General features: G+C 37.4%; 2 protein-coding genes across 3 annotated transcripts; one reads left to right on the forward strand and one right to left on the reverse strand.

Moving 5' to 3' along the window:
- On the forward strand, positions 1-26,615 carry LOC134797683 (carboxypeptidase B-like). 2 transcript variants are annotated; one of them, XM_063770027.1, is made up of 11 exons: positions 1-137; positions 262-486; positions 4,628-4,752; positions 5,300-5,627; positions 5,884-6,140; positions 6,558-6,560; positions 22,222-22,382; positions 22,876-23,007; positions 23,226-23,322; positions 25,730-25,876; positions 26,219-26,602. In XM_063770027.1, exons 2-11 carry the CDS (start codon positions 297-299, stop codon positions 26,453-26,455), a joined length of 1,677 nt encoding a protein of 558 aa, XP_063626097.1. In that variant the 5' UTR covers positions 1-137; positions 262-296; the 3' UTR covers positions 26,456-26,602. The 2 variants fall into 2 exon arrangements, with proteins under 2 accessions (XP_063626097.1, XP_063626096.1); XM_063770026.1 differs by lacking the exons at positions 1-137; positions 262-486; positions 4,628-4,752; ... (1 more) ...; positions 5,884-6,140; positions 6,558-6,560 and adding exons at positions 17,332-17,459; positions 19,766-20,320; positions 20,521-20,712; positions 21,445-21,578 and having other exon boundaries at positions 26,219-26,615.
- LOC134797682 (centrosomal protein of 162 kDa) lies at positions 10,368-27,220 on the reverse strand. The gene is made up of 5 exons (XM_063770025.1): positions 26,731-27,220; positions 15,244-15,790; positions 14,450-14,965; positions 12,696-12,913; positions 10,368-11,139 (listed from the first exon to the last, which is right to left on the reverse strand). The coding sequence occupies exons 1-5, from the start codon at positions 27,115-27,117 to the stop codon at positions 10,909-10,911; spliced, it is 1,899 nt and encodes a 632-aa protein (XP_063626095.1). The 5' UTR covers positions 27,118-27,220; the 3' UTR covers positions 10,368-10,908.
- Positions 27,221-27,400: the final 180 nt, after the last annotated feature.

A 27,400-nucleotide genomic window follows, 5' to 3' on the forward strand; every position in this document is an offset into this window, starting at 1 on the left:
TGCTACGTGATAAAATGGCGTCTATAGAGTACCGTTCGGTGTCCTCGTAATTTTTTATAACAATTACGATTTAAATGATAAAGTATTAACTAATGTATAGTTTTTCTTCACAGTTTTATGTTTAACGCTTAGAAAGTGTAAGTACTTCATCCGTTAGCTCCTCTCGTTGTATAAGAACGTGAATTCCAGGTTTCTGATAACGGCGGCCAAATGCAAATGAGTGTTCAATTTGCGGCGTTAACAGCAGTTATTTGGTTTCAGTCGAAAAGCCCTCTAAACGTTTTTGTAAGAGTGCAATGTCCGAGGAGTCGGAGCGGCATGGTGAGTCGGCGGCGGCGTCACCGAGCACCGGCGGGGCGATCGCCGCGCGCGTTGTGTTGACCGCGCACCAACTCGAAGCCGCTGCCGCGGAGACGCTTCGGTCCGCGTGGTCCTCGCAGGACTCTTACATTGACCACCTCGAAACCTTGAACAAGCAGCTGGAAGGTATTTACGACAGTTTCATCGGCTTGGTAGCGTCGCGGTCGGCCTGTGATCCGCCCGCGGATTGTTTATGTGCAAACATTACTTAGTTCTTCTGTATATCGACAATGCTTTAACTAAAATTCTAGTGATACTGTTATGACACATGTTAAATGAAATGTTACTGTGATATTGGAATGTTATGATGAAAATTTGTGGTACAAGGGAGTATATAGGTGTTTTAAGTTTAAACAAGAAGGTGGTTCAGAAGATGGTGTCCTGTGTTAGCAGTGGAGTGTTCAGTGGAAGTGCTTACAATGGTCATGGTGTAGGCGACCTGAGGTCAAGTGCTCTCCGCTAGCCGGAGCTGTGCCAGTGTTCTAGTGCTTTCACTCTGTCCAAGATGGCAGCCTTCGGTGCGCCAGATGCAGATTCATCTGATTTATGTTCACATGAAAAAGTAAATATGATTTTCTTTTCTTCTTTTTCTCTATTTATAAGATTATTTGGTACTTACTAGCTTTATTTGTTTGTATCTCGTTTGTATATTTATTTCTTGTCTCCAAATTGTTATTGTAAATGTCACTTGATTCAACATTTTTTTAATTTATATTTGTAATACCAATTGTTAAACTTTTCACTAAGTTATTGTTTATTATAATATCTTAGATCTAATAAGTGATTTCATAAAGCTGACCACTTCCTTTAAAAACTTTTGGAAAACTTCTGGTGTGCATTGATACTGATATTCTGTACAAATACACCATAACTGGGATTTCCTGGTTTTTGACAAACCAATTCAATGCTAGGAGCATTCCATATTCTGGGACAATGCTGAGTTAAGAATGAGGTCAGTCTTATGTGAAATACAAACGGGTCATTCTCTGAGAATATGTCTCCAGTGTCGTTTAATTGCCACAACTCTTTTCAAACAGCTTGTATGGACCGCAGGCATGTTTTTTGAGAATGACCGAAAGAAGCATTTCTATAAATCTGTCCTACACGCAATGAACTTATGTAAATTAATTGATTCGCTTTCAAAGTAAAATAATTCGTTTTGAATCATGTTGCACAAATATTGCTTGAGAGGATAGACAGAAGTTTGAGTGAGATACCAAAAATTTCATTCAATCTTTAAAATTAGCTTTGCTTCAATAAGATAAATATTTATGAATTTAATACAATTTATTTATAATTGACATCTGACACACAGGGATGTTTATGAGTAACAATCAGCAAAATATAATGCATATTGTAATAGTAGGTACTTGAATGATGCCACCTACTAGTAGTACATTAATGAATAATGTCAGCCACCTCCTTGGCCACCTATTTCATATTTTTGGTGGTTAAAAAGAATGACACTAATTTAACCCAGATTATTATTAACTCAATTATCAAAAAAGGAGCTTCTATAAATGGCAATATCTTTTGAAACATTGTTTTACATAGTAAATATCAATGGAATAATGGAAAACTACAAAAATATTATGTTAATACTTGGTTACAAAATGTATGGATCAGCATCATTGTTTTCTTTTTATCTTAGACTATACCACTATTCGACGATACTAACTATACCAGATATATAAGATATTTAACTTACTATGCGGATTATGCGGTATAAAAAGTATTTCTACTAAATTTTGCTCAAAAGTATTAACTCTAAAAAAGTTTAACAGTTATCATAGTAAAGTAGCCTAAAGTTGGCTACAGCAGAAACTATGAAATGTATGAATGGTCAATATCAATCAAATAGATAATGACAGTCAAAGTTGCTAAATATATTATAACACACCTTTGTTACCATATAAATAAAGATGTGTTATGATATATTTTGCCACTTTGGCCATCACTATCTGATTAATTTTACTATTATAATATGTATTTACAATAGGAAGACTGTTACTCTAAAAAGTCTAAAAACAATGTTTATATGAAAAGGTATACAAATCTTATTCAGCATAAATGAGGGTGGGAAAATACAATGCTGCTGTAGAAAAATAAAATACAAATTGTCCCTGTGGAAATTCCACAATCTGTATGAACATTTTAAGAGGCACTGTACAATATTAATCTTTTTGTATGCTGTGGCCAAAAATTGGTATTGTATCAGTGACCTTGAATGAAGATTAAGACAAAAGGTTTAAACTATTGTGGAGTCATATCAAAATGATCCAATATTTTTACTAAAATCTGCACAGTTTTGGATCGTCAACATACTCAATATGCCAGTATACAGACACCATCAGATATATCACAGTGGCCAAGGTGCTCAAAAATATCTGAACATGCACACAACTTACAATAGAGGCTTGGCACAGATATCTGTGAACACCTTGGCCGCTCTGAACCTGCTGGTGGCCAAGCCAGTTCACTCTTTTATCTTCCTCTGTTGTCCTATTTCAGTTTATCTTGCATCAAACATATGCCATATTGAGCAGAAACTCGCATCCGATATAATCACAGCACAGTCAGCAGCAGAAGTTGCTAAGCGGGCGAGGTGTTCATAATTAGCTTGACATGCTCTTATTCTCTTAACAATAAAGTCGCGTCAAGATCATTTTGAACACCTCGCCCGCTCAGCAACTTCTGCTGCTGACTGTACTATGACTCAGAAAGACACAAGCTGAACAAGTGCAATTTTATGATTGTGAAAAAGTAAACTCCAAACTGGTTTAAAGTAGCCAAGGGCTGTAGTTGCATCTTTTTCTATTGACACAAACTTAAATTTGACACAGACATAAAAGAGAAATGATAATATGGAATATGATAAATATTTATCAGTTGGTGCAACTTATAGTACCATTGCATTGCTATAAAAGCATCATTTGATTTAAAGGAAACTTGTACATCCCAAAATTAGGTAAACAGTATTACAAAATAAATTGTGTTTTTTAATTTTGCAGTTTCATAAAAGCCTGCATACTTTTTTTATATTTTAAATACTTATGATTTCAGACAAGATGGAAAACACACTTAAATGGGAAAGTTGTTTTTTTTGAAATTTGTATTCAAATATTTCTATAATTATTTCTATTAAATTAAAAGTACTAATAGTAAAAATCAAATTATTGGGCACAGGTATGGTTAATTTAATATCAATCAAATTGTGTAAATAATTTTTTATAATGTTTATATCCAGGGAAAAATGGGGACTCTGTTATGAAGAAGTACTATTAAAGAAAAAATTTCTACAAAATGTTTGGTATTCTATTGTGCATTAAATTTGAAACAGGAGGACAAGTGAGTCGCTTAACTTCAAACTCGGGTAAATCCATCTGTCAGATTATACGATTTTGGTATTAAGAAAAGGTAATAGGGTAGATATTTGCTGAAAGGGTCGAATAGATTTACCCGAGTTTGAAGTTAAGCGACACAAGTTTCCTTTAAATATTGATGTTTCATATAGGTATTCGGTTTAATTATCTTACTATAAATACTGCCTTTTTATGTTGTAAAAACCTGGTTTTGTTATAAGAAGTTTGGTAGGGTTTTTAGTAGAGTACAGTAAGGTTTTTAGACATGAGATGGCAGAAAAACAGTTTACTGTGAATTTGTTAAGGTGTTGTCGATTTTTGTATTATTTATTTAAGGACATAATGTCAAATGATCACATATTGGCTCAAATATTTTAAAAATATACTATATTTTAAAATATTTGATCACAATATTTGATCAAATATTTTAAAATTTAGAATTATTATAATTTCACTTGCTTGATTCCTAATTCTATGATTTATTTACTACCTAAACTCACATTTGTTGCACTTTTTAACCAAAATATTAATGTACGTATACAAGCTTTTGATCACATATATACCTACCTATCAAATTCACAAATTAAATAATTTTGTATATATTTATCCTTTTAAGGAATGGGTAACTATTTACTCGATCATTATTTCGTATTTTTCAACTGAAAATCACATTTAGTGCAAGAACCTTGTTTTATAATGTTCCAAGATTTTTGTAACTTTGTCTACAATAATATCTTACCTAACATGTTTATATTTTAAAGTAGATGCCTATATTACCTAAGTATTTATCTCCTTATTAACATTAACTTTTTATGTATTATTTTATTATGTATATATATTTTATTTTGTAAATTGTAGTTCATCTACTTTTTGGTGTTACTAATATGATTGTAAACCATCTTCAGGTAGCTTGGAAAAGGCGAAAGAGGTAGAAGATAAAATCAAACAGCAATATGCAGAATCACAACATAGAGAGAAAGTGCTTGTTAGGAGGCTCGCTGCTAAAGAGCAGGAGATCCAAGATTATGTTGTAAGTTGTCCTATTTCATATGACTAAAGCATTTAGAACTAAGGTTTACAATAGTGGGGGACTGATGGATTATTTTAGTCCTTTTGATTTTATAGCTTACTAGCTTCTGTCCGCCACTTCGACAGCGTGTGATGATGATGATGATTGAAAAAAACAATCATATGTCCTTCCTCGGGCCTCAAACTATCTCCATACCAAATTTCATCTTAATCGGTTCAGCGGTTTAGGCGTGAAGAGTTAACAAAAGAATGTAATAATGTTCACTTTATACTATATCTTTTGTCGGTTATACCCAACTGTAGCGGCCAGAGGTTTTAAGTTCTTTTCAAGAATAAATTTGACCTTACAATCAAGTTTGCCAGAGACGATGCAATACCCAAATGATGGGAGTAACAACCCCATATTGACCCGACTATGTCTTATCTGCTCTTATCGCATACGTATCCTCATTGCAGTGACAATTATTCCGAATGCATAGCTATTTTTCGTCCCCAGGTCAACAAAACATCTCTATTATCTGAAACAAATATTCATATTTAATTTCCAGAGTCAAATTACCGAGCTCAAATCATCACACGCAAGTCTGAACGGGCGACCAACACTACTGGATCCGGCAGTCAACGTACTTATCTTAAGGTTAAAACAAGAACTAACGTCCACGAAGACTCGACTAGAAGAGACGCAGAATGAATTATCAGCGTGGAAGTTCACGCCGGACTCGAATACGGGGAAGAAGCTGATGGCAAAGTGTAGACTTCTACATCAGGAGAATGAAGACTTGGGCCGTATGACGTCGAGCGGGCGGATAGCGAAGCTGGAGGGCGATCTGGCGTTGCAAAAAAGCTTTAGTGAAGAAGTAAAAAAGTCACAATCAGGTAAGAAATTAAAAATCCAAACTCTTATCATTAACACATTCAGTGCCGAAAACCCGACTATCGGGTATTTTATGATTTCGTTCCCAGGCGATAGCCGGGATCGTGGTACTACGTGGTTTTTAATTTTAACCTTCAACCGAAGGGGCATCCGGGCGTCGCAAATGGTTCCCGTGACCCGTTGCCATTTCATCCATCCTGTGCTAATCCGGCTCAGAGGTACGAAATAAATATGACAACGGACCTCTTTAATTTTCAGAACTGGACGATTTTATACAAGAGCTGGACGAGGACGTGGAGGGCATGCAGAGCACGGTCCTGTACCTGCAGCAGGAGCTGCGGGCGGCGCGGGGAGGTGGAGGCGGGGGAGGGTCGGGCGCGGTGAACGGCGCGCGCGCGTCGCCGGACAAGCGCGCCTACAGCCCGCGCAGCGACGCCGGCGCCGGCGCGCCCGCCGGCAAGCGCCGCCGCGCCTCCGTGCTGTCCCTAGACTACAACGAGGACGAGGAGCCGCTCGTGCCCAACGGCGACGCCGACTAGCCCCGACCCCCCGGCCCGCTCCCGGCGCACCGAGTGACTCATCCGCTAGTGTGTATGTACTCTTAGAAGACATGTTAGACGATTGTTGTGTCGTTCCCGTTGACTAATCGGTGAGGCTGTGTCTAAAAACGTTTGGTACTTTTGCGTTTTAGCACCGTGGACCGCGTGGCCGTCGGTAGTGAGTCGGTTTTTGACATAGTTTTATACTTGTAATGAATTTTAAACGGACTCGGTTGACAATTTTATAATTTATTTATGATAAGTGCATCGATTGTGATATGTATTAGATTGCAATAATGTGTGAGCGATACCGATTGATCTGTGTTGCTGAATTTAGTTTCGAGATGGCATTTATTTTATTTATGTGCCCATATTGATCGGTTATGATATGAGACCGTTGAGACCGCCAGCAATAATGATGAACACCAAGTCTAATGTTGTATGATAGCCACGTTTTTATGAAATTTGTGAATTTCTACATAGTATATTTATATTTTCAAATTACAATGAATGTATATAGAGCTATGTTAATAAACATGTATTACTGGCATCAGTTTCCTCTGTTTTATTTCCCAAGACTTAATAAGGGCTTGTGCACAAATCACGCGAGGTTCGATGGGGGGAGGGGGGTCACGAAAAAATCACTATAGATCACGGTGGGGGAAATAAGGAAACCTCACATGTATTTTTCTACAGTGAACGAAACGTAAGAAAAAAAGACCTACCACATGAGTAGATACTTTTTCTCGGTTTCGTTAAACATAAATTTTCACTCTGCACTTCAAAATAGCGAGTTTATTTAACGAATATATAAAAATAAACAAGATTTTCTATATACAATACTAATTATCTTAAAATAAAGGTCTAATGAAAAATATTCAAAAGTATACACGTGAGGTTGTGTGGGGGGGGGGGTGGGATGAGGCAAAAACCTCCCAAATATCACCAAGGGTGAGGGGGGGTCAAAAAGTAGCCGAAAACACCGCGTGATTTGTGCACAACCCCTAAAATTATAGGCTGTAGACCGTTATTTTCTTAGTTCAAGTTGTTGAATTATTTGCTTGTGTAGGTTAGGTACAATTTTTGCCCGAACTAGTCAGGTTGTTATTATTTTCGTAAAAGTAAATAAAACGCGATGCATAATGAAATATCACTATTTATTTTCATACTCTATGACTAGAAGGCACCACAATACATAAGGCGACATCGGTGGTATCGTAAAGCATCACTCACAAAAATAATTATCTGACTAGACATAATCTACTTAGGAACCTCACTGACCAGTCATTAAAATCTAATTTGTGCTTATAGGATATTAGTATCACTAAAACCTTCATTGACATTATTAAAATGACTAAAATTGTAAACCTTATTCCAACAAGATAAGATATATCAATGATCAATTAAGTATCTGAGGGCCTCTCTACAGTACTAACACAGGGCACGTTCGACGTGTTGCCTCCCTGTCACACATACGTACGAATTTACAAGTACGACGAGGCAACACGTTGAACGGGATTCGCGTTAGGCACTCTGTTACTGTTAGTACAGTAGAGAGTGAGTGTTACGGCGTGTCTAGACGGGAACAATTTTTCGCCAATTTGATTAAATTGTCCGATCAAATCAGGCCGTGCGGACGCAAACGCCAATTTGGCTCGCCGATTATGACCGATATTATCGATAAAATGGGGTGCGGACGCATGAATACCAATTAGTGACGCTCGCGTTTGGGGGCATTTTTAGGGTTCCGTACCTCAAAAGGAAAAAACGGAACCCTTATAGGATCACTCGTGCGTCTGTCTGTCCGTCTGTCACGGCCTATTTTCTCGGAAACTACTGTACCAATTAAGTTGAAATTTGGTACACATATGTAAATTCGTGACCCAAAGATGCACATGTTTTTTTTATAATTTTAAAATACATAGGTTCGAAGTTATTTAAGAAAATAGCCAAGAAATTACCATTCCCCCCCCCCCCCCCTTTATCTTCGTAACTACTGGGTCTAAACTTTTGATAAAAATACACAAAATGGTTCTTTACGTGTAGATGACAGGAAAACCTATTACAAATGTGCAGTCAAGCGTGAGTCGGACTTATGTACGGAACCCTAGAAACGCGAGTCCAACTCGCACTTGGCCGGTTTTTTAAATGGGGTTGGCCGGTCGAAGTATTTAGCAGATGGCGCCATCATAGCTTGCCCCGTCAATCCCTAGAATCGTGTAATTTTTTTTGTTTTTTTAATGCCCTGGATGCCAGCCCTTTAAGCCAAATCTCATAGAAAAAGGGGCAAGCTATGATGGCGCCATCTATGCAAACCGTTGACAGTTGCCAACCCCATTTAGAGCACTCAAATATCACCATAAATTTTAAATTGGTGAAAGTGGGCAAATTGGCGTTTGCGTCTGCACCACCTGTTTGTATCGGGCAATATAATCAGATTGACGAAAAATTGTTCTTGTCTGGACAGGCCTTTAGTAGGGTCGCGAGGTTAACCCTTTGAACGCCGAGAACCCTTAAAGGCGTCATAAGAAGTCGTGCCCGTGGCGCCGAGAACGCTTATAGGTTTAGAGGATATAACCAACGGAGACGCCATGTCTAAAATTTTCGGTACAAAATAGTCTGCCGTTTTTTGCGGGGGAGGGACACATCAAATGTATAGGTACGTCATGTCAGATAAACGTCAGTCCATACATATGGTTGACATGTGGTTGACCATTGGCCGCCTATTTTCGACAGAGGGGAACGCCTGTTAATGGCGGCTCCATTGTTAATTACTCCGAGCTTATAGGTACTAACTGCTATGGCGTTCCTTGTCAAAGTAACCTTCAACGTTTCCAGAACGGTTTATATTTGCTAGCTTATGCCAGAGATATTGGCGTGTGCATGACGTTCTTTGGGTTTATCAGCTGGCGTTTAAAAGGTTAAATACTTATCAACGCGGACAAAGTGCAAAAAAATATGTAGACACTACCTTAACTTATGGGCAATAAGGTCGTGTATACTAGGTAGTGTTTATCCTCATTATTGTAGATAGTGTTACATTAACCCCTTGAGTACTAAGATTCTAAACTTGCCAGGCGAAAAACGACCCTGAAGTTTTCAATTTAAAATAGAATTTTAGATTCACAATTCATAGACAAAATATTTTAAATTTTTTAAATGATATATGAGTCGCTTAACTTCAAACTCGGGTAAATCCATCTGTCAAATTATGCGATTTTGGTATTAAGAAATGGTAATAGGGTAGATATTTGCTGAGAGGGTCTAATAGATTTACCCGAGTTCGAAGTTAAGCGACACATATACGAGGGGGAATCAAAAAGAAATTAGAAACGCTATGATATCATGGAATGACAGGTATCCTGTTATTTTTTACTTTTAGGCAACCTCTTTATTAGTATATCTGCATATTCAGTATTAAAAAAATTGTCATCTTCGTCCATAAAAAAAAGAATCACAATTTTAGGTACTAATTTTCCTTTTTTTTTTTTAGTTTATCGCTAGTACAGCCAATTTATAGGAGATTTTTAAGAATCAAAGAATGTGAAGTAATTGCAAAAGACATACTCTTGATTACGCAATACGCAACTCTTTAATTCAAGCACAAGATTCTGCGCAGCATTCTTGGGAAACTGCATGGTCTGAGGCCCAAAATCATCTTAAAATTAGGTATTTAATTTAATTGCGTTTTTCTTAAAAAGATTCTTCTGATTTTTATTGAACAATGTTTGATAGGCCTTATTTTGTATTTTCATATTTATTTTTGTGGTATGTTTCCATTATTTTTTCGGAATTGAACAAATAAATGTGTGAAGACCTAAAATTACTACCTTTAACATTGAAAGGACATCCTAGCCTGAAAATTAAAATTTACAAGCATATTATTAAATACTAATTCATTCTTAAAAACCCAAGTTTTAATTTAAGTACCAATTTTTATGACTTCTTCACCAAAAATTTTGAGAAAATCGTTCCTGAATGATCACAAAAACTTGCCTGAATTTACTGATATTAAGACATCACCTACCCTACTGTCATTGTTTATCGATAACATAAAAATTAATTAATTTATTTATGTATTTACTTATGCAATTTATTACCAAAAAGTGATGTATCATGACCAATAATCAAAACGTATCATTATGTGTTTAGCTGATATCAATTCTAAAGACTTTTTGATGTACCCTCGTACTACTCATACATTTCATAATTATTTTTCTTCTCTATTTTGTTTGATTTGCGTTCCAAAACATTGACAATGGTCCCAAGCTATTAATGAATATAATTAATAACTTAATTCTAGCTTAACAATGTAAATTAACATAGGACTTGTGCTATGAATTCAATGTATAAACACCAATCAAAAGCAATATCAACTAACACAACACGAAAAATACGTACTTAACCGTTTCAATCCTTTGAACCCCAACGAGCTTACAGTGAAAAAGAGGTATAGGCCCCGTGCATTAACTATAGGGCGCAGCATATGAGCCGTCAGATTTTTGGCGCGAGGCGTAAATGTGTCGTTTATGCTTTCGATGTAGCCCACAAGATGGAAGAACCTACTGTGCACAAGGAAACGTACCGACGAGAACGGTAGATGGTAGCACTTGCTTTGGCAATGTATAATGTATATGTGTACATATGTTTCCGATTCAGGCCACAAGATGGCAGACCATCCAACGCGCACGGTTACCTCTTTTACCGCAACTCTACAATCAATCAATCTCAATAAAAAACTAAATCAACGCCCAGTATCTTTTCTATTTCTAAAATTAGGGTTGTCACCGCCCGCATGTACGTCATACTCTTTAGCACTGGCCTGGTACTTCACGAGCTTGTCGTCGGCAGCCCTCACACGCTCTTGGAGTATTTCCACGGTCCTGGTTAGAAGCTTGATTTCTTCCTGCAGAGGATATACTTGCATGTTCATCTGCATCAGCTCTTTTTCGTGGGCCAGTTGAAGGGTGTGGAGCTACAAAATAAATATCAATTTCGATATAAGAGGTGATAAAATAATAGGGTATTTTCGTACTAGTCAAAGTACTTTTTAAGAACTGTCAAAACGATTTAAATTTAAATTGCTAATATGGAATTTATATGAAACATACATCGTGACGTCACGGCCAACTCACCCGAATTAAGAACTATGGGACATATTTTTGAATAAGTTTTACAGTTGTATGTACATAAGGTCGGTCGGTCCTTTCTGACTGCTCCTGAGCGAAGTGCGTATTTAAATACGATAGTTCCTGCCCTACGACGGCCTACCTAAACGAAAATTTTATATGCTGTTGGAACTGGCCATCAGGTACATTACTTTTCTATATGACTGCTGTATTTTCAAATGTATATTTGACAGACTCCAATAAAAATTGTCCTAGAGGAATATTTGTTTCAATAGGTTATGGGCCCAATATAATGCCCTTAAATTTTGATGTATGAGAAATAACTTAGTTATCTACCGAGTGGATCAGTTAATTGTGGTTGGTGCAATTGGCCCTTAATATGATGCAACTCGATGCAATATTTATAAGTGATGGATTGATGACGGGCAATTAAGTTTAATGATTACTTACTACCTAAACTAAATAAACTACGACTTAGGCCCAGCGCCCACAGGTGTCTTAGCACAGAATAAATAATAGTACTAGGTACTTACAGAAGACTCACTCTCTAACAAAACGCGTCTGTTACGATCAGGACAGATATGGCCGCTAGGTGGCGACAGCGCCACGCGCGGCTGGTCTTAGACATGTCGAGGCGTTCTTAGCATTTCTGGACACCTTGGTGGCACGCCTGAGGAATGCCTCGGCATTCTTAAGCACACCTCGGCATGCCTGAGAACGCCTCGGTAATATACCGAAGGATCCCTTGCCGTGACATGCCGATAGTGGGCGCCGCCGGGCCATAATGTGCCTGGGCCTATGATATTAATGGATTAAGGAAAGGTATATTCCTAGCATAGATATATAGCATCTATGTACATTGTGTATAGGTCATGAATATGCGTGCATTTTACACCTTAACCCATTTAAATAAGACACAATACCTATGTATATATATTTAAGACCCTGACTGTACTATAGGTATATTAGTCTCGATTCATAACTGGCCTCGAGCCGCTAATCCTTTGTATATTGTTAAATAAAACCGCACGTGCTGGCGAGTCGAACCAGTCTAAAATGTGTCATCCAGATGCGTAACAAAGGCGCGTTATCGGAGAGTGCACCTACACTGTTTTTTTAAGCCCTGGACTAGCCCGCGCTCATGTGCCAATTAGAATAATTAAGACCCTTTTTCCAGGTAAGTAGCACGTGCAGTTTTACTCAACAATAGACAAATGATTAGCAGTTCGGGGCCAGTTACAAATCGACAGACTATACCTACGTTGTTTTAACGACGATTGGTAACCATTGAAGTATAGGCCCGCTAGTCCTAATCCTAACAGGGGCGTCTGTAATAGTGATTCCTTGCTTATACCTATGTATGGACGCAGTGGGGTAGGGCCTGATAATCATTTATACTCACATCCTGAATCCTTTTCTTCTTAAGCAGTATGAACTCCTCATTGGTCCGTTTGAGCGAGTCAAGCAAGCTGCTTCTTTCTTGCATCAGCACTTCCTGATGCTTCTTACTCTCTGACAGTTCGGCTTCCATCTCTGTGGTCACTTTGACTAGAATGTTCTCGGCTGATTTGGCGCTTGGTCTATAGCCTGGTTTCTTTTGAGGATTCAAATGGAGCAGGACTGGAATAAAATAGCCCCTATTATATGTTCCTACGCATCTATTGAAGTTAAAAAATTAGAATGTTTGTATGAGTAGCTGTTCAGCTTAAAGGGGCCCACTGATTAACAGTCCGCCGGACGGTATCGGCCTGTCAGTTAGAACAAAATTTTGACAGCTCCGAACAACTGACAGGCCGATACCGTCCGGCGGACTGTTAATCAGTGGGCCCCTTTAGAGAAGAATATAGGAAGCCTGTATGAACCGTAGGTACGATTAGTCGAAATTTCCCACAATCAGTATTGTCCCGCTACTACACCTTACCCGTTTTTTTTAAGTAGTCATGCAAGAAATGCAACATACCAGTGCAATGTAAATGCACCACAACTAAACACATAATCTTAATGAACTGGAGTAAACTGATATTTATTGACACATATTTCACGCGAGTTTTAATTGATTTTTATTTAAATGGCGAAGATATGTCTTTCTAATGATTCCAATTGATTTAAGTCCCACATTAACTGTAGCAATATTTTTGCCACAAATATTTACTGCCTACTTTACTTAGTAGCAACTGCAGGTATAGTTGAATAGAGTTCAACAGAAGTGCTGTCCACATGAACCCTGTTTACAGATCACGTACTGCTTAATACTACACGAAATGGATCTATTAGTGTAGTAAATGAAGCAAGTTGTTGTATGGAGACCCATGCATTAATTTCTCAGTCGATGAAATTTAGCTTGGTTATTGTATAGTATGAGCCGAGACTAACATTATAAATATCCAAAAAAAAAACACTCCTAAGTTAGGTAAAAACACAAATCTGATTATAAATTGAACCGAGTAATTCCTCAGTACAAAATTTTTTTACAAAATAAGTTATTTGTATCAGTATGTGATACTAGAAAAAAATCTAAAAGTTTTGTCAAACATGAGAATATTTTTTTATGATACTTCCTTTTTTTGACGCTCATTTTCATCGGAAAATTGCTCTGTCATTTTTTTCTTCTTATATGATCTTAGAATATAATTTGGCGCAGTGGGTAAAAAAAATCCAAAAAAAATGCGTATCGAAATGTATGTATTATAGAACTGTTAAAAACTGAGAGTGGAAAATTTTTAGATTTTCATTTTGTAGGTATAAAACGGCAATAAAATGGCATTCCAGTGAAAAAATTAGACTGAGCAATTTTCCGGTCCAAGACACGCCATAAAAATTTATTTTATTAATACTGGTATTTCTGCTGGGATATTTTTTTGATATTTCATATATTGTTGCAATACGTTACATGAATATGTCTGGTGAAGAAAGTTTGAACGGAGCATTTTTCCGAAAAAAGATATTAACGATTTAAGACTTTAGGTATTTACTTTAATTCTTAATAATAGAATTATTCTTTGGAAATTTATACAATACTTTTTATTTATTGATACTTTATCATACTGTAAAGTTTTTTCTGGCTGAGGAATTACTGCGGGGTCCACTACCTTTATTTACTACATTACTATACTTAACTAAATATTTTTTACTGACATGATTAAGCAAACTACGCACCTTCTTTTTCCTTCTGCAAACTACGTAAATTCTTCCTCAGCTCCTCGGTTTCTCGATTTATTTTGGCAATAGTTCGTTGTTTGGCTGTCAGTTCCGCCTGCAGACCCTTTATAGTAGCGCACAGATAACTGTCTTCCTTCAGTTTGTTTATAAGAAGCGCAGAATTTTGCGTCATCCTGCTCACGGCAGAAGACGCCCTGTCAAGTTTAAGAACCGTCTGCGTACTTACAGAATGCTGACCCCTTGGTGCAGTTTGGGAAGCTGTATCCACCAAATTAAGCTTATTCAATTTATTTTTTAAATCAGTGTTCACTTTTCGGTCTTCCATTAACTGACGTTCTACGTCTATTATGTGGTTCTCATACTTTTGTTTCATGTCACCAAACTTTTCTTGGAGGGTCAGCAGAATTCCCTGGAAATGGGTCTCTTTGTCTTTTAGTTCTTGTTCCAAACGCGCGATACGATCCTCTAATAACTTTTTCTTATTGTCCTCAACAGTAGACGATTTTGCAGCAACTGAAATAAGTTATATTATAACAACTTACCCTGAAGCTTACCGCAAAAATCGTACAACAATATTTCATGGTCTGCATTTCTATCATTCTTGCATATTCGAGCGATAGATGGCCCATAACGAAATTATGATTTTAGCGGTAAACCCTCTGGACTGAACAGTTTACCTAAACATTAAAAACCTGTGCAACTGTGGGGAGGAAAGGGAAATAACGCAGACCAAATGCCTCAAGGGAGAAACTGAGATGACAATTAGTAAATAATAATATTTTGATACTAACCTATTAACGCTGAAACTGAGTCCGGATGTTTCCTCCTCAAAATCATCTCCATTTCTTTGACTTGCCTCTGCAAATCTTGAGTGATAGCAGAGTCCTTGTCGCGTTGTAGCGCTAAATTCTTCCTCTCATTACGTTCCTTCTGCAGTTCTGCCATTAATCTACTCTCATTTTGTCTCACCGCTTTTAATTCGGCGTTTCTATTTTCATATTCTTTTCCTATGCGTCCGATAAACTTTTCGCATTCTACCAACTTGAGATCAGCAACATGTTTCTCTTCGTTGACTTTTTGTAATTGCTTTCTTAAAACTTTATTGTCGTCTGTCAATTGTACGTTGGCAAGCTCTAGACTTTTGGCTCTTTCGGTGGTGTCTTTAAGTTCTTCAATTAAAGGTTCGTGTTTGCAAGTTACGGCACGTTTTGGTGAATTTGTGACGAACCTGGCGACTTTCGCGGACTCTCTTTTCTTGGAATCGATGACACCGGCTGAATAAGGCCTCGCTTTGGGTTTACGTCGTATTTCGTTGTCTTTACCACTCTGCTTGATCACCTGTAAATGCAAGGTAACCATGAGTTATGTCTTGTGAATAGGTACGTTACACCAATACTTTAATTCTGACTTTTGAAGCTTCGTGATAAGTAGAAAAACCAAAGTTAGTTTTTTTTATGACTGATACAATTCGGTAAATTATTTTCATTGCTGCATGACAAATATAATACCTACTCGTAATAATGCTAAGTGTTGCACACGTAACCACAAATTCACGTGACGTGACCTATTTATCCTGTCCTTACATATCCTTCTTTACCTATACAACAATAATTACCAACCACCGTTCACTTAATAAAGGTAAATCGACGTGTAATCCCATCCCATTTGGCATAAATCAATCGATCGATGAATCAGTAAAATTAATTACCTACACGAATATCATTAAGTTACCTGCATAAATATAAACTAAAAAAGTTAGTAAGCACTAGAAACCTAGTCTAACATCATTTTACCGTATAATGAACTCTATTTGGAGCAAAACAGTTTTTCTATCAAGTTTCTTCTAATAGGTATTAAAATACGAAAAAGAGGATAAACCCGTTCGAGAGGAAGATTGTCAAGAGTATTAAATAACTGCAACTCGGAGGCAATGACCGAGCGGGCGCCTCATTATATTGTTGTCATTCTGGTTCCGAAATGTACATTACTATCGAAAAAGTACATTTACCTACTAAAACAACTATAACCAATATTTAAGATCCTCTAGTTTACTGCGCATGTAATAACTGTTAATGCCAAAAAAAATCAAAATAAACGAAATGCATAATTAAAGTTTTCGGCCATTTCCACGTTATTTAATCTACTTACTCGTAATATGAATGCTTGACTGATTTCTTCACCCCAAATTATGTCATTAAACGAAAATTTGATTTCGATAGTATGGAATAGCAACATACTCGTAGTAGTAAGTTGATGGTAACTATAGGTTACCTATCTAATTTATCCATTCATCGAGTATTGGTCAGTGAAATTGGGAAAAATTGTCAGTGAAATTGGTCAGTGAAAAAAATATATATATATACAGGGTGTTTGGTACATCGTTTGCCAAATTAAAACGGCAGATAGGTTGAGTCATTTGCTATCTTCCCAGGCCTAGAAATTTTTAATTTTGCGAACTTTTTTTTTTCATCTCTATGTCAGTTTTTCGTAAATTTCAAATTTTTACTTGCGCTATAGTAAAAAAAACCATGGCCAATTTTTTTCCTAGGCATGAGAAGATAGCAAATGACTCAACCTATCTGCCGTTTTAATTTGGCAAACGATGTACCAAACACCCTGCATATCCAGAGGTGAAAGTACAAAAGTGGACATAGTTCTTTTCTTCAAAGATATAAGGAGCTATATCTTGAAACTGGCAAGGCGGTTGGAATTGCCGCCTTACCAAGCATCTTAAATTCTTAATATATGCTAAAGGTTACACGTAGAAGCGCTAGAAAATCGACTCCCAAATACACCACACACGCTGAATAACAATGATCCCGAAACCACTTGATATTGAAAACTTGAAAAGCCTGCGAAGTTCGATGCCGCGGCGCCGGCGCAAGCGGTCACTGCCAAGAGCCAGTGCTGTCAGTAGCCATGGAGTCGTGGACCGTGCTGGTTGTGCTCTTGGCGGCCTCCGGGGTGCTGGGTACTCCGTTTATCAACAAACTTGCTCCGGGACAAGGTAATAAATTCTATTCATAAACGGGTCAATAACTGTTTAAGATCATTTCAATAGGTCTATCCAGAATTTGGCAATAAAGCACTTAATCTTTGAATACCGGTTTTAATTAATAATTATTCGGTAGAGGATTTATTTTAAATTATTTATATTTAAATCAAAATATTTTCTTGTCATTTTAGCCCACATCTTTATTAACTTAGCTGGATCCATAGCTGGGCGCAGGCCCGACCATATGCCAAAAATATTTAATTATTAATAAGTTAAATTTAGCCTAGTTATTTTTATTGTTCACAATAGACAACTTCACTTACGTAGTTGATTCGGATCTGCAATGATTAAGTGACTCTACATTTGGATTAATACCACACAAACAAATAAATATCAGCATAAATCGTCAGGTGACAAGCAAAACTCACTAATTACTACCACAAGTTAATAGCCATAGTGAACCATATTAATACCTAAATAAGGTTTATTCTTGTTTAATATTTTATTCGTTATTAGTGAATTTTGCTTGTCACCTGACGAAATATTCAATTAAATTCTCATTTCTATGTCATCCTTTTTAACTTTCAATTTTTTCAAATTCAATGTTTAACGTGTCTTAATAAAACTTTATCTATAAAATATTGGTTTGCAGCTAAAAAAATAACCGCTAAGCACAATTCAAAAAAATAAGGAACTCCGTAAAACAAATACTTACGACCCTGCTTTGGTCTACGACCAAATGAAAGGCGATAGGTTAAGCTATACAATAAAAAAACAAAAAAAAACACAATTAATTAAAATTAGTTGTAGCCCCTCAATAAATCAAAGGTAAAAGTGGCTGCCGGCTCGAATATCAATGGTGTTCTGTGAATCTGTGATACGGTATCAATTGCGAGCGCCCGTGGCCGGCATACTAATTTACATCACTAGTACAATATTCAAATGTAGCCTTTACCTGTGACATGTTTAATGACTTTCTCCGTGCTTTTCCACAATAGACTACCTCGTGTAGACACCGCGTTAGGTTTAGGTCAGTCATTCACCTTGGTACGCGGGAACCACACATTTACTTGACCAAGAAAAGAACCAACTAGGTACGACTGTAACCGTCAAAAGCATTATCTAATGGTTTAAGAGATATATTAAGAGATATAAAACAGGAGTACGGAAGATATTTTTGGAAGCGAACATACATTATCTCCATTTGTACATCTCTATTATAAAGGTTGAGGCTTTTGGCGCGTTGTTCTATCCGGTAGTTTTGATGCTGACTGTAACTATTCAGTTGCATCGTATTATACAACCTAGGAAAAGTATCGTTATTTACGGAATGGGGAGTCAAATATCAAAATGGAAATTGTATAACAAATCCATTTATACCCAAATTTTAATTACTTATCGTAAAAAAAAATCGTACTTGGAACCTAAAATGCTCTAGTGCAGAAACGTATCATTTTCTGCACACCTTTTAGAACAACAATGACCCTCTTTCAGCAATGAGCCTGAGAAATGAAAAATACGTTTATCGCTCAGTAGTAAAATAATGCGTAGTTAGCGCGTCATACCATACATATGCAACATCGAGGGCGAGAGATCTGTGCTTTCCCACCGGCCACCCGATCTTGTCCTAACGGTTAGGTACAGAACTTGATTTTGTAACAGCTACCGGAATTGGTTTAGATTTCGCTCACGTACCAAGGCAAGTCCAGAAACACTGAACTCGGCCGGGGTTTTAATGTGTTCAGTTCCTTCCGGGTGTTGGAGTTAAAAGATAATACAATCTAAATTGACATAGGTCTTGCAGGCTTTATATAACAATTGTTTAATGCCTTAAAAAATACCAATATTAAGAAAATGGGTATTTGTAATCGATCGTAGAATCAAAGTAGAATATTATAACTATGTAAATATTAGAGTTTAGGTTGGGAGGGTATATGTGCTGAATAAATTAATAGAATGCGTTTTACAATAATTAAGTATCTAACAACAACTCTTTGCAGTAGAACAACTATTACGTTGCGAATCTTGAATTGTTTAATATTGTTTCAATTTAAAGTGTTTTTTATCAATTATTATACTCGTAATTTAACAAAACGTTTGCGTTTGTGTGTCAAAGCTAAAGGAGTATATTTTAAAGATAATATGTTATTTTGTTTTAATTTTTAATTATATTTTGTAAAATTTAAAGACGTCTGAAGTAAGATAAACATTCGTAAAAAATCTCCTCCACGTATTTTTGGGCTACCCTGTAATTTAATATAAATAATGTAGGCTTCATTCTTCAATTACGAAAGCTAAACAACTACTTTGATTTTTAGAATTCCCGGCTAAAAACAGTGTTCGACAGCCGTCTAACATAGAAGATGCTTCAACTGATTTAGCTGAACCATCAGCATCAGAATTAGCAAGCACCCAAACTGACGCTGAAAGCTCCATAGTTAACAAAGTTGATGAAACACCCGAGAAACCTGAAGCTGTTGTCAAAGTTGATGAAACACCCGTGAAACCCGAAGCTGAAACTGCGGCAGCAGAACCAGCACCTATTGAACCTGATTCTGTAAACCCCATAGAAGAAAAACCAGAAAAATCTGACTCCGATGTCTTTGCCAATGAAGCTTCTACCAAATCTGACTTAGAAAGCTTAGTCGCAACTGAACCTGCAAAAACAGAGCCACATGAATCTGAAGCGGCACCCACAGAAACAGACCACGTAGATCCGGTAATAGAAGAAGAACCAGCAATTTTAATACCCAAAACAGGCGATCTATCAAAAAATGAGGTCAAAGTTGACTATTCTGGAGCTCAGGTGTGGAAAATCAGCACAAACAGGACCGGAGTTCGTGCAGTTATAACGAGACTGAGACGTAGAAACCGTAAGTTATTCGTTTTTAAAGTTCGTAAGTTGAGTCTAAGTAATTTGTGCTAATTGCAATCTAATCTGTTGAGAAGTGGGTTTAAAGTCACGATTTTGCACATTAACATACAATATATATTATTTTGAGTAATGTAAGGTACACAAAACAATTTGCAACGACGCAATAAATCTTATTAATTACCTTTTGTATATTTGCAGTGGTCTCGACATGGGGAGGCGATCATTCGTCCGCCGACATACTTGTTAGGCACGACGCTATTGAAAACGTGACGAGGATTTTCAAGCGGGAAAACATTTCGTATAACGTCATCATTGAGGATTTACAAAAGAGAATCGATGAAGAGAACCCGCCTCTTAGCCCTGAGGAGTTAGAACTTCACGATAGAAGAGGTATTGATTTTACTAACCATTATTCTCCATAGAAAATGTCACGCGTAACTAAAGTTATATCTACATTAGGTACTATACTGCCATATCATAAAATTCATTAATTCAACTTGCCTTAAACATGTCATCAATTATGAAAATAAAAAAACCGGTGAATTTACCCAATAGCCAAAAATTGCTTGCACTTTTCTCCGGGAATCATTACATTAAAAATATTCGACAGGTCCATATCGTTCTGTTGCAGCTAGAGCTTACACTTTTTGGCGTTACAGGGCCTCCCATCGCCGAATAGGTTTAGTGGGTGCCTACATGGGATATAATTCTCTTAATCTACCCATGGAATATTGGCCGGAAGCCCATTGGGGTTCGTTGCTATTAGGCACAACTGCACGATTCAGCTAGCACGATCACGAGTCACATCGAGTGCTTATTTTCAAAGCCAAAGCCATCTTATTCGACCGTTTAGTTGCAAAAACGGCTTTACGCTATGAGAAATAAAGATGTACAAATGATTAACATCGGATAAGATAAAGAAGATAATCACTTGATATATAGATAATAAAGGCTCTAGCTACTGTGTCTAAACACCTAAAAATATGGCCTGCGGTTGCATGTTCCACTGACCCAATTGTGTCCGGCAAGTCATGACTTTGTAACTAACTGCAAGTGTGATAGGACTCGTTCGACACCTTTGAGAATACGATTAAGGATTTTGAAACTAGGTTTTGTTTTCAGGACATCGCATGACCTGGAAACAGTATCACAGGCTGGAGGATATCCACGGATTTATGGAATATCTAGCTAAAACTTACCCGACTCTTATTAGTACGAAGTCAATCGGAAAATCGCATGAAGGTCGCGATTTGAAGGTAATGAATGTAATGATTTAATGACAATAGGTGGTGGTGGTACCTACTCGCTTAATAGAGGCTTAAATCTCGCGAGTCGATACCTTTATTAAGATCTAATTGGTAAGTTAAAAGGGAAGTATAGCACGTGATCATCCATACAAAAAGAGAAAACGTTTTTCCATTTCTAAATATTTTCCATTCTCCGTGATTTTTTAGTATGTTATTGACACAATGAAAAACTAGGTTTATAGGTCTTCCTTTTTTCAAAATTTGCATTACTTTTTTTTTTTTTATTAAAAAAAAGTGAAACCTATAAACCTAGAATAGGCTGAAGCGATCGAGTTTAGAATCAAAGTGATATGTTAAGATTTAGTTAGTGGAAAACGTTTTCTCCCGAAATGGAAATTGTATAAAAAAAGTACCTTTTGTCAGTAGCTATACTAGCTATACTTACTTAATTCCCGTCTTAAGGATATATAGTCATAAAAGAGTTAGCGGAAAGTTAGATATATTTTTCTACAGTGCCAGCTAGTAAAAACAATACGCTCAAGAGTTGCTCAAGAATAATGAATACTGGTAAATCTGTATGGACATGTTTACACAAATTAAAATCCCTGTTACGATGACCTACCTAAGTTCTGACTATTGATTATTTATCTAGGTGTTAAGAATATCTGATGGCAAGCCAACGAACAAAGCGGTGTTCATCGACGGCGGCATCCACGCCCGGGAGTGGATCAGTCCGGCGACCGTCACCTTCTTCATCAACCAGTTCGCGGAGAACTTCGACGAGGAGTCCGATGACATCAAAAACACGGACTGGTAAAAATGACAATATTTTTGGCTGATACCACTGATACCAGACGATTTATAAACGAACACATGCAATAGGTACTCTGTCATCTTTCAACTTGGCCGTGCATGAATGAAACCGAGAAGTGGGTCACATGTAACTTGCAAAATTTGATTACAGACTGACTGACACACAGACGCACAGACACCGGGACAGGTGAAACTAAATAAAAGCTTGTAAAAAAGGGATTCTCCACCTTGTTTAAAATCAGTTTCAAAAATAAGTATTAGGTAAGGGTAACATAATACACAAGAAAGTTATGTTGTAGAGTCAGTCCTTTGCCATGTAGCTTGCAGTGTTCGCTGATTTGCATACATTATATTACGGCAGAAAGGCGTTAACATAAAGCTATATTGTAACGCATTCAAACTAGGTTTTTTTCTGACTTTCTCTTAAAGTGCTCGCTTTATAGTTCCCCTTCTCCAAAAAAATTACTACATTAATAACTACATTATTTTTCAGGTATTTCTTGCCCGTGGTGAACCCTGATGGCTATGAGTATACGCACACAACCGACCGGCTATGGCGGAAAAACAGGAAACCGAGCAACCTGGCCAGAGTGTGCTCGGGGACAGATCTCAACAGGAACTTCGGGTACTAAATCTAATCTAAAACGTTAATGATACATATGTTTTCGCAGAGTAAAGGCAAAAATCCACTGCGATAAATGCTACGCACAAAACAAAATATCTATATGGTTTTATTGGAACATATAGAACGTCAGTGTGGCGTCGATAACTTGAGGGATGAGGGAGACCCCTCTAAATGTCCTACATATATAGACTACAATTCAATACCTATATTCTTTACAGATACCGATGGGGAGGCAAAGGAGCTTCCAGTAACCCTTGCAGCGAAACCTTCCGCGGCAGGACCGCATTCTCAGAACCGGAATCTAAGGCTCTCGCTGTGAGTACCCATTAGCCGCCTCGGCCGAGGCACGTCTACACTGGCCGATTTGTGCGCGAGGAAATTGCCTCGCGCGTATGCTCGCTCCGTGTGGACCCGGCTATTCATCAACTAATCATCACCATTTCAGCCCGAACCAGACCAATGCGAAATGCTTCACTTCTCCGGCCGTTATTTATATCTCCCCCGTTACACAGCTCTAGGTCTTAAAGTGTTGAGTCGAGAGCATGCTTTTCTAATACGTATCTATCTATATAGGTTATCGAAATCCATCATACAAATAGATGTGCCTCCCTTTCACCCCCGTAATCTGTCTATGTATTCCTTGAAAATTACAGATCGTAAAGAAATCATTAAAGATATGAATTTTATCTTCTTGTTATGAGTTATCATCAATGAAGACAGGCCAATCACGACTTTAAGGGGCCCACTGATTAACAGTCCGCCGCACGGTATCGGCCTGTCAGTTGTTCGGGACTGTCAAAATTTTGTTCTAACTGACAGGCCGATACCGTCCGGCGGACTGTTAATCAGTGGGCCCCTTTAAACGTCCGCTGCTTGACAAAACCCTCTCCTAAAGATTCAAGGTTTTCACCTCCTGCTGCCATGTAGCAGTTCTCTGTGATATTTCAGTTCATTTTGTTGGGGGCCTTCCCACACTGCGTTTTTAAAGTGGACGCCTCTCAAGAACCACCATTAAAATAATGAAATACCCATGTTTTCCTACTTGAAACATAACAGCTGATAAACATCTACCGCGTTTGAAGCGAGCACTTTCATATTAAAAGCATATTTATGTTAATTGGAAAGTGCATGTCCTTTTTGAAGATCGTTATTTATGCATTATACTTGAAATGATAAGATTATTACAGGTATAACTTATTATTTTCAAATATCTGGGAGACCGAGCTTTGCTCGGAAAATATATAAAAACTCGCAAAATTCGCGTTTTCCCAGAGATTAGAGCTAGATCGATTGTTCGCCCCGAAAACCCCCATACAGCAAATTTCATCGAAATCGTTAGAGCCGTTTCCGATTCCGAGATCCCCGAAATAAGTATATATATATAGGTACCTACAAGAATTGCTCGTTTAAAGGGATAAGATAGATACAACTTACAACTAGTGACGTGTCCAATCACTAGATCCCTCCGGCCGTTTTGGCCCATATACTTGCCTGCGAAATGTCTATTAGTTTCCTATATTCGACAATCATATCTTATTTTGAATAGACCATAGGTATTATGTGTTATTATGTGTTGTTATGTGTTGACGATTCTTATTGGGAGATATTATTTGTATTTTGTTTGTGAATTTATATTTTGGATTTGTAAGTATTTACCTACTTACTTTTATTCTGATTGTGTTGACAATCCTTATTGGAGCTATAATATTATTTCATTATTATTGTATCTCCGTTACAAACTCTCGGGTTTTTAAGCCCGGTCATTTATAAGGCGTGCGTGGGGATATAGATCCAACACGTAGAGGCCGTTTGGAGAGCTTTGATGTCATGTAGAACGCCTGCTGGAACCCATTCACGGGTACATAAATAGATACCCGCCGTAAACCGGTTTCAGCAGGCATTGGGAGCTATTATAGAAAAATGGAAAGAGTCCTGGTCTATGGTTTAAATTTGGGTGGAAAATAAGTCTGGGCTATTGCTAAGAGTTCCGGACACCTGCCATAACATTGTGTTATACAGTGTTATCGAGGCAGGCGTCGACTCGCCACTCGTTAGATGGGCACCTGATGCGCCATCGTAAAGACGGCCAGGCGCAACACCGGCGTGAGCGGCTCAGGGGTGTCGAGAGGTGGTGCTGCGCTTTCTCCGAAGTTACTCGCGGCGTTATGCCCTTTAACACTTCCACCCCTGGAGCATATAGCTCTAGCGACTCCTCTCTGGACGGCCAATAAAGGCAAGCCAGAGCTGAGTCCTGCGGGTCCCCTTGGGGTCCACTCCGACCGACGAAGACACGCCGGAGACGGAGACCCTGACCGACTCTCGGGAGCACTCGGGTCCGTGGGGTCGTTACTCCCCAACAGCTCGCCACAAGCTGCCCTGCGGGCTTATTATTGTTATTATTTTCATTTTTATTTTATTTTACTTTGACGATCATGATAGAAATTCGTATATTTTTGACATCAATGCAAACTTATTATGTAATTATTGTCTTTCATGAAATAAATCATCTAATCTAATCTAATCTATTCTAAAATGTGTCCTTACTTACGCAAACCTAGATTAGATTTATCAAATTTGTGTACGACAAGGGTTGGATAAGGTAGGGTAAGGGTAGTAGTTAATGTATGTAAGTATGTTCGTGTGTCAGTGTTGCTGTTGCACTTTAAGAAAAAAACCATAGCAGTTTTAATTGTCATTGATAATGATAACTCTTCTTCATCAGGATTTCATTAAGAGCAGTGGTGCCAACTTCTCGGCATACCTGACATACCACAGCTACGGTCAATACTTGCTGTACCCCTGGGGCTACGACAATGTGGTACCTCCAGACTACAAGGACCTCGACGAAGTCGGCAAAACTATTGCTAAGGTAATTATTATGGGGTAATAAAACATATGATATTGTTGTTATAAATATTTGTATACATAGGTCAGTATACTTGTCCGAAATATGTCCCTTTAAAAAACCTACCTACTTTGATAAGTTCTTAATATAATTTTAATGGGTTATATCCATTTTAAATATGAAAAGTTTTGTACCCCATACAACAATATGAGAAGTTGTAGTTTTTCCATGTGGAATATTTCACAAATTTAGTAACTTTTTGGTGGCACATTTTCTAGTTTAGTACCCAAAACATGAATATGTGAATATTTTAGCTGTGAAAATGTTCACTATTGGTTATTAATATAAAAAAAAAACTATTTTCAGGCAATTGAAGAAACCGGTGGCTCCAAATACTCAGTAGGATCATCCAGTGGCCTCCTGTACCCAGCCTCCGGGGGCTCCGATGACTGGGCTAAGGCTCAGGGCATTAAGTACAGTTACACTGTAGAACTGAGTGACACAGGTCGCTACGGCTTCATCCTGCCCACATCTTACATCGATCCCGTGGCAAAGGAGTCTTTAGCGGGTCTTCGGGCACTCATGAAGATCATTCATGGTTAACATTGCATTTCAAAGGACTTGAGTCTTTTATAACAGAATAAGAATTAATATTTAAGCACAGACAAAATATGCCATAGAGAAAATAAGTTTTTTTTTTCTATAATAGCCAAATACTTACAAACTGGCTCATGTAATAAAGAGACAAATCAATTGTGCAACATACTTTAGGCAATATTTAATTATTTATTTTAGATTATTATATAAGTGAAAGTGATTTTTATGAATTATTAAATAAAGAGATAAATAAAATTATAAATGGGAATAAAAAATCTTACCTTGTGCACAGGAGTTTTATTTTCGATCTTATTATCATTATCTGCTGGTTTAGTAACTTTAATTTCTGGTACTTTATTGTTACTAGTTTCTGGAGCTATGTTTAGAACAGATGCTATAGGACTACTTTTCAATAAGTTCTCTGTTTCAAAAGCAATATTTTCCGCTCTCTTGAGTATCACATCAACATCGTCCGTGTCACCAGCTAGCAGACTGTTGTTGTTGCCACCAGAAAGCTTGTTAATTTCAGTCAATATCATCTTGATTTCTTCGTCACTGTCTTTAAACTTCTCACATGATTGTTCATTTTGTAGAAACTCTTTAGTGGACAAACTATTGTCGTTAGAATTACTAGTGTAATCTCGCACGGAAACAGAACTTTGTGCCATTATTTCTAATTGAACCTAAGAGTTGTCTTTGAGAATTTTACACAGTAATAACTAATAAGACCGCCACTCTGTTTAGGGAAATCCATAAAACAAACATCTTAAACGATTGTTGCTTAGCAACGATTTTTTCATTTCTTTTTGAGTTTTTGACACATGCATAGCGACGTCCCGTTCCCACCTGTCATTCCGTACGGAAAATTCCGAACGTGTGCAACCAGGCTAATTGTCCAGATCTCAGAACAAATAAAATTGAAGATACCTGTTTACATAAATTTAATGTACT

This window comes from Cydia splendana, chromosome 15 (genome assembly GCF_910591565.1).
Source record: "Cydia splendana chromosome 15, ilCydSple1.2, whole genome shotgun sequence".
In the NCBI taxonomy this organism is placed as follows: domain Eukaryota; kingdom Metazoa; phylum Arthropoda; class Insecta; order Lepidoptera; family Tortricidae; genus Cydia; species Cydia splendana.